This window comes from Scyliorhinus torazame, chromosome 15 (assembly GCF_047496885.1).
Source record: "Scyliorhinus torazame isolate Kashiwa2021f chromosome 15, sScyTor2.1, whole genome shotgun sequence".
Classification (NCBI taxonomy): domain Eukaryota; kingdom Metazoa; phylum Chordata; class Chondrichthyes; order Carcharhiniformes; family Scyliorhinidae; genus Scyliorhinus; species Scyliorhinus torazame.
The window spans coordinates 5851882-5872282 of record NC_092721.1 but is presented as its reverse complement, the minus strand read 5'-3'; the positions used below and the strand labels follow the sequence as shown (position 1 = coordinate 5872282).

The window sequence follows — 20401 nt, the reverse complement described above, 5'->3', positions numbered from 1 at the left end:
TAGTCATCGGGTCGGCCAGCATGGACAGAGATAGAGTTAATGTTCCAGCTCAGTGACCCTGCATTGAAACACCCTCGCCCAAAAACTGCTGAGGATAGAGGTCAATTAAAAATGATGTGGAGATGCCGGCGTTGGACTGGGGTGAGGACAGTAAGGAGTCTTACAACTCCAGGTTAGGGTCCAACAGGTTTGTTTCAAATCACTAGCTTTCGGAGCGCTGCTCCTTCCTCAGGTGAATGCAGAGGTATGTTCCAGAAACACATATATAGACAGATTCAAAGATGCCAAACAATGCTTGGAATGCGAGCATTAGCAGGTGATTAAATCTTTACAGATAAAAATGAGAGGACTCAAATTGACTGATATTTTTTAAGCCAGGGTTATTCTGTGTTCCAGAACTTAGTAAAGTCTTTGGAGTTAAGGTATAGATTGTCCATATTCTCTTATTGAATGCTGAAACAGACTGGAAGGGGATGGCCTCCTTTTCCTCTGTTTGTGGAACAAATTAAAAGTGAATTTGTGGACAGATTGAAGATGAGTTTTGTGACAGGTATAGTTGGGTCATAATCAGAATCTTTGATTCAAGTCGGCTTACATTAACACTGCAATGGAGTTACTGTGAAAAGCCCCTAGTCGCCACATTCCGGCACCTGTTCGGGGAGGCTGGTACGGGAATTGAACCCGCGCTGTTGGCCTTGTTCTGCATCACAAGCCAGCTGCCTAGCCCACTGAGCTAAACCAGCCTCTGTGTTATTACTCTGCTCTGCGTCACGTCACTGTGAAGTTAGAGTGTTTCACTCTTTAGTAACTCAGCTCCCTGCCCCACAGGTGATCAAGGGGAAACAATGAACATTCCAGGACTTCCAGGTCACAAGGGCGAAATTGGTCAATATGGGTTCAAAGGTCAGTGATCTGTCACTGTTGTCTCTGAAGTGGACAGTGTCCATGTTTGTTCAAGATCCTACATTAACCCTGTGGGTTCCATTTCAGGATTTCCAGGGCTTCCTGGGCTACCTGGTAAACATGGACAGTCTGGGGAACCAGGGATTGAGGGCATGAAGGGATCTCCAGGTGATCCAGGGATCCAAGGTGAACAGGGTAAGTATCCCATTGGCTATCTCCATGAATGACCTTTGAGCTCTCGCCAGGACAGGAAATGATATCATGAAAATCGCTTATTGTCACAAGTAGGCTTCAAGTGAAGTTACTGTGAAAAGCCCCTAGTCACCACATTCCGGCGCCTGTTCGGGGAGGCTGGTACAGAAATTGAACCCGCACTGCTGGCCTTGTTCTGCCTCACAAGCCAACTGTTTAGCCCACTGTGCTAAACCAGCCCCTTTCATTTCACTGGCTCAGTGCCATGTCAGTTATTCCTTCTTGGTTTTATCTGTGTGGCACACAATCAGCTTTGCTCCAAACACCAGTTACAAGAGAAAGGCCAGTGGATCATTTCATTCACCTGTTTAGAACAATCCTCCAGTTACTCTCCCCTGATGGCTCCAGGTTTGCGTGTCCATTCACTCCGAGTTTATATCATGCTCTGGATGGACCTGATCCTCATTCAGCAATGGCAGGCTGGGGATAACAGACCATCAGTGTAGATGGAATCCGAGGGAGATCTCCCTGCTAGTTAATATGTCTGAATGTTGCGGATTCCTCTCCCAATCACGTTTCCACACTCACCAACTGCAATCCTGTCTGAAAGTGACATATGTTTCTGCCCTGTGTCTTATAGAATATATAGTGCATGTCTCCACTTTCCCACTCCCCACCCCATATCCTTCACATCCGCCTTCCCCCTCTCCCCTCCCTCCATTCATCTTCCCTCCCCATCCCACCTTCCCCCCCAATCCACCTTCCCCCCCATCTCCCTTTCCTTCTGCCTCCCCACCCTCCATCTTCCATTCCCTTCCAATTTCCCCTCCCTCTATCTCTCCTTGCTCCATTCCCCCTTCCCACACCATCTCCCCTCCCTCTATCTCCCCTCCCTCTATCTCTCCTTGCTCAATTCCCCCTTCCCACACCATCTCCCCTCCCTCTATCTCTCCTCCTTCTATCTCTCACTCTATCTCATTTAAGAACATAAGAACTAGGAGCAGGAGTCGGCCATCTGGCCCCTCGAGCCTGCTCCGCCATTCAATGAGATCATGGCTGATCTTTTGTGGACTCAGCTCCACTTACCCGCCCGCTTACCGTAACCCTTAATTCCTTTACTGTTCAAAAATCTATCTACCTTTGCTTTAAAACCAGTCACTGAGGTAGCCTCAACTGCTTCACTGGGCCGGGAATTCCACAGATTCCGACCCTTTGGGTGAAGAAGTTCCTCCTCCACTCAGTCCCAAATCTGCTCCCTCTTATTTTGAGGCTATGCCCCCTAGTTCTGCTTTCACCCGCCAGTGGAAACAACCTCCCTGCTTCTATCCTATCTATTCCCTTCATAATCTTATATGTTTCTATAAGATTCCCACCTCATTCTTCTAAATTCCAATGAGTATAGTCCCAGTCTACTCAGTCTCTCCTCATAAGCTAATCCTCTCAACTCCGGAATCAACCGAGTGAATCTCCTCTGCACCCCTCCAGCGCCAGTACCTCCTTTCTCAAGTCAGGAGACCAAAACTGAACACAGTACTCCAGGTGTGGCCCCGTCAGCACCCTATACAGCTGCAACATAGCCTCCCTGTTTTTAAACTCCATCCCTCTAGCAATGAAGGACAACATTCCATTTGCCTTCTTAATTACCTGCTGCATCTGCAAATCAACTTTTTGCGATTCATGCGCAAGGACACCCAGATCCCTCTGCACAACAGCATGCTGCAATTTATTACCATTTAAATAGTAGTCCATTTTGCTGTTATTCCGATCAAAATGGATGACCACACATTTACCAACATTGAACCCCATCTGCCAGACCATTGCCCACTCACTTAAACTATCCAAATCCCTCTGCACACTTTACTCTACGCACTCATCTTAGTGTCATCTGTGAACTTTGACACATTACAATTGGTCCCCAACTCCAAATTGTCTACATAAATTGTAAACAATTGTGGTCCCAACACTGATCCTTGAGGCAGTCCACTCTCCTCTTCCCTCCACCTCCCCCCTCTCCATCTCCTCTCCCTCCATCTCTCCTCCCTTCTCTACCTTCTCTTCCCTTCAGTTTCCACCCTCCCCCTGCTCCCCACTGTTCCCGTGCTCCCGGCCTGCACACACCCACTCCACCCTCCCTCTGCTCCCGGCCCCCACACACGCACTCCACTCTCCCCGTTTCCATCCACTGGTTAGATCAGAATTGTTAGAAACAGGGCAGCACAGTGGTTAGCACTGTTGCCTCACGGGCTGAGGGCCCAGGTACGAATCCCGGCCCTGGGTCACTGTCCGTGTGGAGTTTGCACATTCTCCCCGTGTCTGCGTGGGTTTCGCCCCCACAACCCAAAGATGTGCAGGGTAGGTGGATTGGCCACGCTAAATTACCCCTTAATTGGAAAAAGAAGAATTGGATACTCTAAATTTATTTTTGACATATGTTAGGAACTGTTATTTTCCCTGAATAATAAGTTTCACACAGACAGGCGCACAAGATCTCCGAGAATTTCCACACTGATTCTAAACTGAATAATCCTTTGTGAATAACACGGTGGGAATATTGGGAATGTTGAAACCTGGACTGGCGAGGAAGCAAGATATTACCCATCAGTCCACCTCTCCAACACCAGCCCCTCTCCCTCAACATTGGTTCCAAATATTTTGCTGGATGGGACTGATTTTTTTTTTCTGTTTTACAGGCTCCACCGGATATCCTGGACTTTTGGGAGACCGAGGATCCCGAGGTCATGACGGTCCCTCTGGCCAAAAGGGATACTTGGGATTTCCAGGATACCAAGGACCTAAAGGTGAAGGGGTCAACACGGCAAGGCAGTTATCACAGACAGCTGATATATCACATGCAGGGGATTCGAGAGAAAGTAGCGGGGTCAATTACGCAGTGTCCAAATTTAATGATTTGTTTGGCGAATTAAAGAGAGAGTGGGGCCGTGATCTCTTGGTCACTGCTCCTATTGGACGAACTTCCATGACAGGACACCCAAATCTGAAAGTTCACCCTAATATTTGTCAGAATCACAGGTGCAGAGTAAGTTGTTGCAGTGACCGCCACTCCATGTGAGAGGCAGCAGGAGAGTTAGCGGAGGTACAGCAGTGTCGTAATCAGAGTTCATAACCCACCAGGACAGCTTAATAATTTAATTTCAGGGTAAAAACCTGGAAATATAAATCTGGGACGAGATTCTCTGCAAGCCAACGGCAGGATTGGGAAACACAATTGGGCAGAGAATCGGTTACGACGCCGACTTTGCGGGGGGCGCCAATTTCACGGCAAATCGCAATTCTCTGTCACCTTCACAGCGCCGTCAATGCGGTCTGGAACACACGTTCAGTAAACGCCGTCGGCATGTCATTAGTGGGCCCGACTCGGTATTCTCCGGGTCCTCCACGATTCTCCGTCTCCGATGGGCCGAGTTCCCGACGGCGTGGTTCACTTGTGCTTTTAAACCTCGTGAAACCGGCGTGGTGGCTGCGGAGGGAGAGAGAGGCGGTGCGGAAAGTGCCCAACAGCGCCATAGTTGCTGATAGTTGTGCCGCTGGCCGGGCGGGTTCTGTCAGAGCTTGGGGCAGTAGCGGGAGGTGGGCTGTGGGGTCGGGTTGGACGGGCACGGAACACCATTGCCGCAGCCGGCAAGGCAACCATGCAGCTGCGCACGCTGCTGACTGCCCACCGTGAACTTAGTGCCACGGGTCGTATCGGTGCCCCCCCCAGGCCACTCCCCTGGGTGCCCGCTGACCCCAGCTGACCCAACAGCTATGTGGGCGCGCTCCAGCACAACCAGTGCTAACCTGTTGGCTGGGATGAGTGTGTGTGGGGAGTGTAATGTGTGTGTGCGGCTGGGATGAGTGCGTGTGGGGAGTGTAATGTGTGTGTGCGGCTGTGATGAGTGTGTGTGGGGAGTGTAATGTGTGTGTGCGGCTGGGATGAGTGTGTGTGGGGAGTGTAATGTGTGTGTGCGGCTGGGATGAGTGTGTGTGGGGAGTGTAATGTGTGTGTGCGGCTGGGATGAGTGTGAGCGGGGAGTGTAATGTGTGTGTGCGGCTGGGATGAGTGTGTGTGGGGAGTGTAATGTGTGTGTGTGGCTGGGATGAGTGTGTGTGGGGAGTGTAATGTGTGTGTGCGGCTAGGATGAGTGTGTGTGGGGAGTGTAATGTGTGTGTGCGGCTGGGATGAGTGTGAGCGGGGAGTGTAATGTGTGTGTGCGGCTGGGATGAGTGTGTGTGGGGAGTGTAATGTGTGTGTGCGGCTGGGATGAGTGTGAGCGGGGAGTGTAATGTGTGTGTGCGGCTGGGATGAGTGTGTGTGGGGAGTGTAATGTGTGTGTGCGGCTGGGATGAGTGTGTGTGGGGAGTGTAATCTGTGTGTGCGGCTGGGATGAGTGTGAGCGGGGAGTGTAATGTGTGTGTGCGGCTGGGATGAGTGTGAGCGGGGAGTGTAATATGTGTGTGCGGCTGGGATGTGTGAGAGCAGGGAGTGTAATATGTGTGCGGCTGGGATGAGTGTGAGCGGGGAGTGTAATATGTGTGTGCGGCTGGGATGAGTGTGAGCGGGGAGTGTAATATGTGTGTGCGGCTGGGATGAGTGTGAGTGGGGAGTGTAATATGTGTGTGCGGCTGGGATGAGTGTGTGTGGGGAGTGTAATGTGTGTGTGCGGCTGGGATGTGTGTGTGTGGGGAGTGTAATGTGTGTGTGCGGCTGGGATGAGTGTGAGCGGGGAGTGTAATATGTGTGTGCGGCTGGGATGAGTGTGTGTGGGGAGTGTAATCTGTGTGTGCGGCTGGGATGAGTGTGAGCGGGGAGTGTAATGTGTGTGTGCGGCTGGGATGAGTGTGAGCGGGGAGTGTAATATGTGTGTGCGGCTGGGATGTGTGAGAGCAGGGAGTGTAATATGTGTGCGGCTGGGATGAGTGTGAGCGGGGAGTGTAATATGTGTGTGCGGCTGGGATGAGTGTGAGCGGGGAGTGTAATATGTGTGTGCGGCTGGGATGAGTGTGAGTGGGGAGTGTAATATGTGTGTGCGGCTGGGATGAGTGTGTGTGGGGAGTGTAATGTGTGTGTGCGGCTGGGATGTGTGTGTGTGGGGAGTGTAATGTGTGTGTGCGGCTGGGATGAGTGTGAGCGGGGAGTGTAATATGTGTGTGCGACTGGGATGAGTGTGAGTGGGGAGTGTAATATGTGTGTGCGGCTGGGTTGAGTGTGTGTGGGGAGTGTAATGTGTGTGTGCGGCTGGGATGAGTGTGAGCGGGGAGTGTAATGTGTGTGTGCGGCTGGGATGTGTGTGTGTGGGGAGTGTAATGTGTGTGTGCGGCTGGGATGTGTGTGTGTGGGGAGTGTAATGTGTGTGTGCGGCTGGGATGAGTGTGTGTGGGGAGTGTAATGTGTGTGTGCGGCTGGGATGAGTGTGTGTGGGGAGTGTAATGTGTGTGTGCGGCTGGGATGAGTGTGAGCGGGGAGTGTAATATGTGTGCGGCTGGGATGAGTGTGAGCGGGGAGTGTAATATGTGTGTGCGGCTGGGATGAGTGTGTGTGGGGAGTGTAATATGTGTGTGCGGCTGGGATGAGTGTGAGCGGGGAGTGTAATGTGTGTGTGCGGCTGGGATGTGTGTGTGTGGGGAGTGTAATGTGTGTGTGCGGCTGGGATGAGTGTGTGTGGGGAGTGTAATGTGTGTGTGCGGCTGGGATGTGTGTGTGTGGGGAGTGTAATGTGTGTGTGCGGCTGGGATGTGTGTGTGTGGGGAGTGTAATGTGTGTGTGCGGCTGGGATGTGTGTGTGTGGGGAGTGTAATGTGTGTGTGCGGCTGGGATGAGTGTGTGTGGGGTGTGTAATGTGTGTGTGCGGCTGGGATGAGTGTGTGTGGGGAGTGTAATGTGTGTGTGCGGCTGGGATGTGTGTGTGTGGGGAGTGTAATGTGTGTGTGCGGCTGGGATGAGTGTGAGCGGGGAGTGTAATATGTGTGCGGCTGGGATGAGTGTGAGCGGGGAGTGTAATATGTGTGTGCGGCTGGGATGAGTGTGAGCGGGGAGTGTAATGTGTGTGCGCGGCTACAGCTTGTCAGCCTCCTGAGTCAAACGCCTTCTCCGTGTTCGTAGATGTAATCACTTCCGTTTCCTGATCCCTCAGGGGCGAATCACCACATTTAATAATCTTTTACTATTAGACAATAGCTTTTGCCCTTCACAAACCTCGTTTGGTTCTCACCTCTCACCCCCAGCACACAGTCCCCCATGTATGTGGTCAACACCTCTTACTATTAATGTTTGGGGCTGTTTAGCACAGGGCTAAATCGCTGGCTTTGAAAACAGACCAAGGCAGGCCAGCAGCACGGTTCAATTCCCGTACCAGCCTCCCCGAACAGGCGCCGCAATGTGGCGACTTGGGGCTTTTCACAGTAACTTCATTGAAGTCTACTCGTGACAATAAACGATTTTCATTTCATTTCTTGACCAACAACTTTGCATCTACATTCCGAAGCGATATTGGACGATGCGACCCAAACTCCTCTGGATCCTTATCCCTCTTTAAAATAAGCGAAATTGCCGCTTGTGACAGTGTGGGCGCAAGCTCCACCTTATTGACCAAATCATTAAACATTTTCACGAGGAGAGGCCCCAATCAGGAGTGGAAATTTGATAAAATTCCACTGGGAATCCATCCGGGCTCGAGGCCTTCCCAGACTGCATTGCCCAATGCGCCTGATCCCCTCCTCCACCCCCACTGGAGCTTCCAGCCCCTGCACTCGCCCCTCCTCCATCACCGGGAAAGGCAGCCATTCCCAAATCCCGGGGGGGGGGGGGGGGGGCGTCGAACCTACAGTCCTCGGGAGAAGGCTTCAAATACTCCAGTCACCTTACCTGGCTCAGTGACCATCCTCGGGGCTTTTCACAGTAACTTCACTGCAGTGTTAATGTAAGCCTACTTGTGACAGTAAAGATTATTATTACCCTGCCCCCCTAAATCCCTTATCTGCCCAGTCTCCCTCACTGCCACCTATCACCTTAACTGGGTGCACGAGCGGCCTGTTGGCCTTTTCCCCGTGCTTGGGAAAAACCCCTCGAACTCGGTGCAACCGCCCAATCGCCTTCCCTGTAGACAAAAGCTCAAACTCTTCCTCTCCATCAACAACCCCTCCTCAGGGCCCTGCGAGCACCTCAAATCCACTGCCAGAATGACCTCGACCAACCTCTGACTTTCCAACAGCTCCACGTTATCTCGATGCACCTTGATCGAAACGAGCTCCCCCCCGAATTCCTGCCTTCAGCACCTCCCATAGGACGGCGGCAGAAACCTCATTTTTATTAAGCTCCACATAGGTGCATACAGCCACCCCTCACCCCTCACCCACCCCCTTATCAGCCAACAATCCCACATCCAGCCTCCACGGAGGGGTCGCTGGAAACCACCTTTCTCTACACACAAATCCACAAAATGCACAGGTATCCGACATCACACTCGCCGAATACACCCCCACCTCTCCCGTCAGCGAATACACCCCCACCTCTCCCGTCAGCGAATACACCCCCACCTCTCCCGTCAGCGAATACACCCCCACCTCTCCCGTCAGCGAATACACCCCCACCTCTCCCGTCAGCGAATACACCCCCACCTCTCCCGTCAGCGAATACACCCCCACCTCTCCCGTCAGAGATACACCCCCACCTCTCCCGTCAGCGATACACCCCCACCTCTCCCGTCAGCGATACACCCCCACCTCTCCCGTCAGCGAATACACCCCCACCTCTCCCGTCAGCGAATACACCCCCACCTCTCCCGTCAGCGAATACACCCCCACCTCTCCCGTCAGCGAATACACCCCCACCTCTCCCGTCAGCGAATACACCCCCACCTCTCCCGTCAGCGAATACACCCCCACCTCTCCCGTCAGCGATACACCCCCACCTCTCCCGTCAGCGAATACACCCCCACCTCTCCCGTCAGCGAATACACCCCCACCTCTCCCGTCAGCGAATACACCCCCACCTCTCCCGTCAGCGAATACACCCCCACCTCTCCCGTCAGCGAATACACCCCCACCTCTCCCGTCAGCGAATACACGCCCACCTCTCCCGTCAGCAAATACACCCCCACCTCTCCCGTCAGCGAATACACCCCCACCTCTCCCGTCAGCGAATACACCCCCACCTCTCCCGTCAGCGAATACACCCCCACCTCTCCCGTCAGCGAATACACCCCCACCTCTCCCGTCAGCGATACACCCCCACCTCTCCCGTCAGCGAATACACCCCCACCTCTCCCGTCAGCGATACACCCCCACCTCTCCCGTCAGCGAATACACCCCCACCTCTCCCGTCAGCGATACACCCCCACCTCTCCCGTCAGCAAATACACCCCCACCTCTCCCGTCAGCGAATACACCCCCACCTCTCCCGTCAGCGAATACACCCCCACCTCTCCCGTCAGCGAATACACCCCCACCTCTCCCGTCAGCGAATACACCCCCACCTCTCCCGTCAGCGAATACACCCCCAGCTCTCCCGTCAGCGATACACCCCCACCTCTCCCGTCAGCGAATACACCCCCACCTCTCCCGTCAGCGAATACACCCCCACCTCTCCCGTCAGCGAATACACCCCCACCTCTCCCGTCAGCGAATACACCCCCACCTCTCCCGTCAGCGAATACACCCCCACCTCTCCCGTCAGCGAATACACCCCCACCTCTCCAGTCAGCGAATACACCCCCACCTCTCCCGTCAGCGAATACACCCCCACCTCTCCCGTCAACAACATCTTATCCATAACAAAGAAATCGATTTGGAAAAACACCCAATGCACATGCGGGTAGAACTAATATTCCTTCCATGGGTCCACTCCCCACTTTTGCTCCATGAACCCCAACAATTCCCTTGCCATTGCCGACACCTTCAAAGACTTGGGGCAGGACTAATCCAGCCTAGGATCAAGAACGGTATTAAAATCTGCCCCATCATCAGCGAGTTTAGATCCGGAACTTTCATCAACACCCTCTTCATCAAATCCACCTCGTCCCTGTTGGGGGCGGAGGCATTCAACACCACAGGCGCTCCCTCTAATCTCACACGCACCATAACATATATACCCCCTGGGTCCCCTACTATGCTATTGCCAGGAAAACCACCCTCTTACTAATTAACACCGCAATCCCCCTCACCTTCACATCCAACCCCGAGTTAAACACTTGCCCACCCAACCTTTCCTCAACCTTGTCTGACCTTTCGCCCTCAGGTGTTTCCCTGGACTCTGGACCAGGCCCCTGTCTCGCCCACCCCATGGGTTTCCTCAAGATGGCCGCCACCATCCCCCTCCTCCAAAAATACCCTTTGACGTTGGAAACGTCCCCCTCCACCCTTTCCCCACACCAAACAAAGAAAGCTCCCCACCCCAGGGTCACTATCCCAACCCCTGACAAAAACAGAAGAACCAGAGACCCCCAACTCCCCCCCCCCCCCCCTCACCATAACCCACCACAGCTCTCCGCCCCACTTCACTTCCATTAACAAGCATACCTGCCAGCATGGCGGCCCACACATGCTTCCTTTATAATGAAGCCCCCTTATTTCACCCCTGCCCAACCTTATCATCGCACCAAGCTCCTTCGCCGCCCCCCTCCATGCTACCCACCAAACCCCACACATTTTAATATTCCCAACACCCCCCAAACATGGAGAGGAAAATGGTACAAAATTTGTCTTCAACATAATTAAGGATACGGAGTAGGTCATACTAACAAGAACAGACATAACAGTCGCACGAGAAAACATACCATCCCCCCCTCCGGCAGGCCAGGCCACAGGGAAATGAAATGAAATGAAATGAAAATCGCTTATTGTCACAAGTCGGCTTCAAATGAAGTTACAGTGAAAAGCCCGCAAAAATAGCAGCGGGGCCCCCCCGGGTGGTCTGGTGCTCTGGCCACGCAGGCTTGTGGGGGGTGCCGGGGAGTCGGTCGCAGCGGGGGTCCACGGAGCCCAAGGGGCTGCCGCGCGGTCAGGGGCATAAGCGCGGGCATTTTGTGAGGCCACATCGAGGGAGGCCGCAAGGGCCAGTGCCTCCGTGAGCCCCAGTGAGTCTCTCTCCAGCAGTCGCTGGTGGATTTGGGATGAGGTCATACCTGCCACAAAAGCATCCCTGATTAGGAGCTCCGTGTGCTCGTTTGCGCTCACCGATGGGCAGTTGCAGCTCCTTCCCAATATCAGCAGCGGCTGTAGAACTCGTCCAGCGATTCTCCGGGGATTTGCCGTCTCATCGCGAGTTGGTGGCGTGCATAGACCTGGTTTATGGGCCGAATGTAGATCCCTTTCAGCATGGCGAGCGCCATCGGGAAATCCTCCGCGTCTTCGATGAGCGTGTAGATCTCCGGGCTCACCCTGGAATGCAGGACCTGCATTTTCTGATCTTCTGCGGTCCGGCCGGGAGCCATTCGGAGGTATCCCTCAAAGCACGCTAGCCAGTGTTTAAATACGGCGGCTGAATTTGCTGCATGGGGGCTGATTCGCAGACACTCCGAGGCGATCCAGAGCTCCATAGTCTTTTAAGTCTGCTTAATAAATTGTAGCACAATCAATCACTCACGAGACGAGAAGAGATGAAGTCAATCGAGGCTTTATTAAGCAGACTTGTTCCCCAGCAGCTCAGTTACAGAATGTGGCTGCTGGGAGAACCCGGGTTCTTATACTCCGCCTTACTGGGTGGAGCCAGCAGGCGGCAGATCCAATCAGGACCCAGTGTCTGTGTACCAATAGCCTCTCGGCATCACAGGGTACCGTACTACCCCTAATACGTACCACCACACAAGGCTGGTTTGGGTATACACAGATTTACCAAACACAAAGCAGTGGAAAATGGGCAGTGAGCAATCCATTAGCCACCCATGTGGTGTTTATCGGTAATGCCCCATTCCCCAGAGTGTGGGAGAGAGTTCAGGGTGGACATGTCTCTGTTGGTCAATAGCACAAGACCAGCATCATTGAGGCCCTGTATCATTGAGAGTCCAAAGTTCAAATCCCTCCATGGCCTCACCCCTCCCGATGTCTGTAACCTCCACCAACCCTAAAGCCCTCTGTCATTCCTGCACTCTCCTATTCTCTTCAGGAATCTTCATTTGAATCACTGTTTACTGGTGGCCTGTCTGCCAAACCATTGCCACCTTTTTATTAACTGTCCAGATCTGGAAGTGTCTGCTCCCTGGGGGATACAACATCAAACTGTATTCACAAATCAGCAATCACCTTCTGATGGTGGTCCGAACGGCAAAGGCTGACAGAAAACAAGGTGAATCCCGGAGAGCTCCTGATTCAGGGGGGAGCTGGTTTAGAGATGCACTGATCCCGTATTCCATGGACCGTAACCCCCTCCCTCCCCTCTCATTGTCTGACCAGACCAGGGCCTGTTGATTTTACCCCCTCCTTCCTGGCAGTCACATGATACAGCAATACTGGAGTTGTTGACCAATCAAAGCCATCATTCTGCCAACGCGACTATAACCAAAGCAGACACAAGGTGTAAAAATCAGGTAATTGTCAACATAAATTAGTGACACTTTGAGGGGGGATTTACTGGGATTGTAAATCAGCAGGAACGTCCACCGACAGTCAACAAATCTCCCGTGACAGGTCAGGAAATTCCTGGCCCGAGGTTTCTGGATTTTAACGTTGATCATTTTGAATTTTCCAACAGGTTTACGAGGTCACGACGGTCTTTCTGGTTTAGACGGGTTAAAAGGAAATAAAGGTCTCCCAGGAGCCCAGGTACATTCTAGAATCTTCTCTAGTTTCTCCATTGGAATAATTTATGCATCATGCCTGTCTTTGTTACCTCCAGAGTCAGCGTTTGATTGGTCCCCCATATAACCTGGCGTGACGTAAATCCCTGCTGTCTGGGCCCTAACTCACCCAGCATGCTGACTGCCCCCCGATCAAAACACCCCTCCATTTTGCAATTCTCATCCCTTCCTGGCCTCGTTCCTCCCTATCTCTGTAATATCCTCAGACTCGCATCCCTGGTGTTCCTCGAACTCTGACCTCTATGCAATCACAATTTTAACCGTTCCACCACTGGCAGCTGTACCGTCAGTTCCCTGGATCCTGACCTCAGGAATCCCCCCCCCCTCCTCAAGATGCTCCTTAAAACCCATCCCCTTTGACCATGATTTTGGTCCCTTCTCCCAAGGTCTCCTCATGTGACTCAGGATCATGTTGTGTTTGTCAGTACTTGTGGGAGGAATCTTGGACATTTTACGATGTTAAAGATGTGACAATAAAAGTTGTTGTTGCTGATTTTTACATAACTCACTTTACATTCCCACCACCCACCACTCCCCACCCCCCCCAACCCCACCCCCCAACCACACACTCCCACCACCCAACCCCCCCAACCCCACCCACCACTCCCCACCCCCCCCAACCCCACCCCCCAACCACACACTCCCACCACCCAACCCCCCCAACCCCACCCACCACTCCCCACCCCCCCCAACCACACACTCCCACCACTCCCCACCCCCAACCGCACCCACCACTCCCCACCCCCCCACCACACCCCCCCCACCACCCCCCCACCCACTCCCCCACCACACCCCACACCCCCACCCCACTCCCACCCCACTCCCCCACCCCACTCCCCCACCCCACTCCCCCACCCCACCCCCCCCACCCCACCCACCACCACCCCCCCACCACCACCCCCCCCACCACCCCACCACCCCCCCACCACCCCACCCCACACCCCAACCCCAACCCCACCACTCCTCACCCCCCAACCCCACCCCCCACTCCCCCCCAATCCCACCCCCCACTCCCCCCCAATCCCACCCCCCAACCACACACCCCCCACTCCCCCCCAATCCCACCCCCCAACCACACACCCCCACCACTCCACCCCCCACTCCCCACCCCCCACTCCCCACCCCCCACTCCCACCCCCCACTCCCCCAACCCCACCCACCACTCCCCACCCCCCAACCCCACCCACCACTCCCCCACCCCCCAACCCCACCCACCACTCCCCACCCCCCAACCCCACCCACCACTCCCCACCCCCCAACCCCACCCCCCACTCCCCCACCCCACCCACCACTCCCCACACACCAACCACCCCCCACCCCCAACCACCCCCAACCACCCCCCAACCCAACCCCCCACACACCAACCACCCCCCACCCCCAACCACCCCCAACCACCCCCCAACCCAACCCCCCAACTCCTCACCCACCAACCCCACCCACCACTCCCCACCCCCCAACCCACCCCCCCCCAAACCAACCCACCCCCCAACCCAACCCACCCCCCCCCAACCCAACCCAACCCCCCCCAACCCAACCCAACACCCCCCAACCCAACCCAACCCCCCAACCCCACCACTCCTCACCCCCAACCCACAACCCCCAACCCACAACCCCCCACCTCACCCAGCAACCCCACCCCCCAACCCACAACCCCCCAACCTCACCCAGCAACCCCACCCAACACTCCCCACCCCCCCAACCCCACCCACCACTCCCCACCCCCCACTCCCACTCCCCACCCCACCACTCCCCACCCCCCAACCCCACCACTCCACCACTCCCCACCCCCCCAACCCCCCAACCCCACCACTCCCCACCCCCACTCCCCCACCCACCCCCACTCCCCACCCCACCCCCACACCCCACCCCCCACTCCCACCCCACCCCCACTCCCCACCCCACCCCCCACTCCCCACCCCACCCCCCCACTCCCCACCCCCCACTCCCCACCCCACCCCCCACTCCCCACCCCACCCCACCCCCCACTCCCCACCCCACCCCCCAACCCACCACTCCTCACCACCCACCCCCACCCCCACCACCCCAACCCACCACTCCCCCACCCCCCCACCACTCCCCACCCCACCCCCCACTCCCCACCCCCCACTCCCCACCCCACCCCCCACTCCCCACCCCACCCCCCAACCCACCACTCCTCACCACCCACCCCCACCCCCACCACCCCAACCCACCACTCCCCCACCCCCCCACCACTCCCACCACTCCCCACCCCCCCAACCCCACCCACCACTCCCCACCCCCCCAACCCCACCCACCACTCCCCACCCCCCCAACCCCACCCACCACACCCCCCCACCACTCCCCACCCCCCCAACCCCACCCACCACTCCCCACCCCCCCAACCCCACCCCCCCAACCCCACCCACCACTCCCCACCCCCCAACCCCACCCCCCAACCCCACCCACCACTCCCCACCCCCCAACCCCACCCACCACACCCCCCCACCCCACCCACCACACCCCCCCCACCACTCCCCACACCCCCCCCACCACTCCCCACACACCCCCCCACCACTCCCCACACCCCCCCACCACACCCACCACTCCCCAACACACCCACCACTCCCCACACCCCCCCACCACACCCACCACTCCCCACACCCCCCCCACCACTCCCCACACCCCCCACCACTCCCCACACCCCCCCACCACTCCCCACACCCCCCCACCACACCCCACCACACCCACCACTCCCCACACCCCCCCACCACACCCACCACTCCCCACACCCCCCCACCACACCCCCCCACCACACCCACCACTCCCCACCCCCCCCCCACCACACCACCACTCCCCACCCCCCCCCACCACACCCACCACTCCCCACCCCCCCCCACCACTCCCCACACCCCCCCACCACTACCCACACCCCCCCACCACACCCACCACTCCCCACACCCCCCCACCACACCCCCCCACCACACCCACCACTCCCCACCCCCCCCCCACCACTCCCCACACCCCCCCACCACACCCCCCCACCACACCCCACACCCCCCACCACACCCCCCCACCACACCCACCACTCCCCACCCCCCCCCCACCACTCCCCACCCCCCCCACCACTCCCCACACCCCCCCACCACACCCCCCCACCACACCCACCACTCCCCACCCCCCCCCACCACTCCCCACACCCCCCCACCACTCCCCACACCCCCCCACCCCCCCACCACTCCCCACACCCCCCCACCACTCCCCACACCCCCCCACCCCCCCACCACTCCCCACACCCCCCCACCCCCCCACCACTCCCCACACCCCCCCACCCCCCCACCACTCCCCACACCCCCCCACCACACCCACCACTCCCACACCCCCCCACCACTCCCCACACCCCCCAACCCCACCCACCACTCCCCACCCCCCCAACCCCACCCACCACCCCAACCCCACCCACCACTCCCCACCCCCCCCAACCCACCCACCACTCCCCACCCCCCCCAACCCCACCCACCACCCCCCAACCCCACCCACCACTCCCCACCCCCCAACCCCACCCACCACTCCCCACCCCCCAACCCCACCCCCCAACCCCACCCACCACTCCCCACCCCCCAACCCCACCCACCATTCCCCACCCCCCAACCCCACCCACCACTCCCCACCCCCCAACCCCACCCACCACTCCCCACCCCCCAACCCCACCCACCACTCCCCACCCCCCAACCCCACCCACCACTCCCCACCCCCAACCCCACCCACCACTCCCCACCCCCCAACCCCACCCACCACTCCCCACCCCCCAACCCCACCCACCACTCCCCACCCCCCAACCACCACTCCCCACCCCCCAACCCCACCCACCACTCCCCACCCCCCAACCCCACCCACCACTCCCCACCCCCCAACCCCACCCACCACTCCCCACCCCCCAACCCCACCCACCACTCCCCACCCCCCAACCACCACTCCCCACCCCCCAACCCCACCCACCACTCCCCACCCCCCAACCCCACCCAACACTCCCCACCCCCCAACCCCACCCACCACTCCCCACCCCCCAACCCCACCCACCAATCCCCACCCCCCAACCCCACCCACCAATCCCACCCCCCAACCCCACCCACCACTCCCCACCCCCCAACCCCACCCACCACTCCCCAACCCCACCCACCACTCCCCACCCACCACTCCCCACCCCCCAACCCCACCCCCCAACCCCACCCACACTCCCACCACTCCCCACCCCCCAACCCCACCCACCACTCCCCACCCCCCAACCCCACCCACCACTCCCCACCCCCCAGCCCCACCCACCACTCCCACCCCCCAACCCCACCCACCACTCCCCAACCCCCAACCCACCTCTCCCCACCCCCGCCAACCCCACCCACCAACCCCACCTCTACCCACCCCCCAACCCCATCCCACCCATCACTCCCCACCCCCCAACCCCATCCCACCCCACCCCCAACCCCACTCCACCCATCACTCCCCACCCCCCAACCCCACTCCACCCATCACTCCCCACCCCCCCAACACTCCCCACCCCCCCAACCCCACCCATCACTCCCCACCCCCCCAACCCCACCCATCACTCCCCACCCCCCAACCCCACTCCACCCATCACTCCCCACCCCCCAACCCCACTCCACCCATCACTCCCCACCCCCAATCCCACTCCACCCATCACTCCCCACCCCCAATCCCACTCCACCCATCACTCCCCACCCCCCCAACACCACCCCACCCATCACTCCCCACCCCCCCAACCCCACCCATCACTCCCCACCCCCCCAACCCCACCCGCACCCATCACTCCCCACCCCCCCAACCCCACCCGCACCCATCACTCCCCACCCCCCCAACCCCACCCGCACCCATCACTCCCCACCCCCCCAACCCCACCCGCACCCATCACTCCCCACCCCCACCCATCACTCCCCACCCCTCCAACCCCACCCATCACTCCCCACCCCTCCAACCCCACCCATCACTCCCCACCCCCCCACCACTCCCCACCCCACCCACCACTCCCCACACCCCCCCACCACTCCCCACACCCCCCCCCCCACTCCCCACACCCCCCCCACCACTCCCCACCCCCCCAACCCCACCCGCACCCATCACTCCCCACCCCCCCAACCCCACCCGCACCCATCACTCCCCACCCCCCCAACCCCACCCGCACCCATCACTCCCCACCCCCCCAACCCCACCCGCACCCATCACTCCCCACCCCCCCAACCCCACCCGCACCCATCACTCCCCACCCCCACCCATCACTCCCCACCCCTCCAACCCCACCCATCACTCCCCACCCCTCCAACCCCACCCATCACTCCCCACCCCACCCACCACTCCCCACACCCCCCCACCACTCCCCACACCCCCCCCACCACTCCCCACACCCCCCCACCACTCCCCACACCCCCCCACCACTCCCCACCCCCCCCCCACCACTCCCCACCCCCCCCCCACCACTCCCCACACCCCCCCCACCACTCCCCACACCCCCCCACCACTCCCCACACCCCCCCACCACTCCCCACACCCCCCCCACCACTCCCCACACCCCCCCCACCACTCCCCACACCCCCCCCACCACTCCCCACCCCCCCCCACCACTCCCCACACCCCCCCACCACTCACCACACCCCCCCACCACTCCCCACACCCCCCCACCACTCCCCACACCCCCCCACCACTCCCCACACCCCCCCACCACTCACCACACCCCCCCACCACTCCCCACACCCCCCCACCACTCCCCACACCCCCCCACCACTCACCACACCCCCCCACCACTCCCCACACCCCCCCACCACTCCCCACACCCCCCCACCACTCCCCACACCCCCCCCACCACTCCCCACACCCCCCCCACCACTCCCCACACCCCCCCCACCACTCCCCACACCCCCCCCACCACTCCCCACACCCCCCCCACCACTCCCCACACCCCCCCACCACTCCCCACACCCCCCCACCACTCCCCACCCCCCCCCACCACTCCCCACACCCCCCCACCACTCCCCACACCCCCCCACCACTCCCCACACCCCCCCACCACTCCCCACACCCCCCCACCACTCCCCACACCCCCCCCACCACTCCCCACACCCCCCCACCACTCCCCACACCCCCCCACCACTCCCCACACCCCCCCACCACTCCCCACACCCCCCCACCACTCCCCACACCCCCCCACCACTCCCCACACCCCCCCCACCACTCCCCACACCCCCCCCACCACTCCCCACACCCCACACCCCCCCCACCACTCCCCACACCCCCCCCACCACTCCCCACACCCCCCCCACCACTCCCCACACCCCACACCCCCCCCACCACTCCCCACACCCCCCCACCACTCCCCACACCCCCCCCACCACTCCCCACACCCCCCCAACCCCACCCACCACTCCCCACCCCCCAACCCCACCCACCACTCCCCACCCCCCAACCCCACCCACCACTCCCCACCCACCACTCCCCACCCCCCAACCCCACCCACCACTCCCCACCCCCCAACCCCACCCACCACTCCCCAACCCACCTCTCCCCACCCCCGCCAACCCCACCCACCAACCCCACCTCTACCCACCCCCCAACCCCATCCCACCCATCACTCCCCACCCCCCAACCCCACCCACCACTCCCCAACCGCAACCCACCTCTCCCCACCCCCGCCAACCCCACCCACCAACCCCACCTCTACCCACCCCCCAACCCCATCCCACCCATCACTCCCCACCCCCCAACCCCACTCCACCCATCACTCCCCACCCCCCAACCCCACTCCACCCATCACTCCCCACCCCCCAACCCCACTCCACCCATCACTCCCCACCCCCCCAACACTCCCCACCCCCCCAACCCCACCCATCACTCCCCACACCCCCAACCCCACCCGCACCCATCACTCCCCACCCCCCAACAATCACTCCCCACCCCCCCACCACTCCCCACCCCACCCACCACTCCCCACACCCCCCAACCCCACCCACAACTCCCCAACCCCACCCACCACTCCCCACCCCCCAACCCCACCCACCACTCCCCACCCCCCAACCCCACCCACCACTCCCCACCCCCCAACCCACCTCTCCCCACCCCCGCCAACCCCACCCACCAACCCCACCTCTACCCACCAACCCCACCTCTACCCACCCCCCAACCCCACCCACCACTCCCCACCCCCCCCAACCCCTGAACCCCACCCACCATTCCCCACTGCTGGGCGCTCAGATCGAGATCCAATGGGAAACAATGCCTGCAAAGCAAACACTGGCTGCAAACTTTACTCGATAACATCGGCAAAGCTGAGGCATGTTGGTGGGAGACAATTCCCAGCAAGGGGACGAGCTCGTAATTGGGAGGAAAGTGGTTTGGGAAAGTGTTTGTTGGGTGGGGAATGGGGGCTCGAATCGGCTATTATTGGTTCTCCAGCACATGTCCCGGCCGGAGGTGGGGGTCCCAGAGTGATGGGTGGGCTGGGAATTCCTGGTCCTCCTACACCCCATGGGAGAAACCTCCTGAGGAATATAATT

At 59.5% G+C, this 20401-nt stretch overlaps 1 protein-coding gene across 1 annotated transcript in view; it reads left to right on the top strand.

The window, feature by feature from the left end:
- Window positions 1-20401, top strand: part of LOC140391488 (uncharacterized) — a 333618-nt gene that overhangs the window by 293716 nt on the left and 19501 nt on the right. Inside the window, exons 36-39 of the mRNA XM_072476010.1 lie at window positions 829-903; window positions 991-1098; window positions 3786-3893; window positions 12779-12847. Of these exons, the coding sequence (XP_072332111.1) occupies window positions 829-903; window positions 991-1098; window positions 3786-3893; window positions 12779-12847 (360 nt within the window). The remainder of the gene's footprint in view (window positions 1-828; window positions 904-990; window positions 1099-3785; window positions 3894-12778; window positions 12848-20401) is intronic.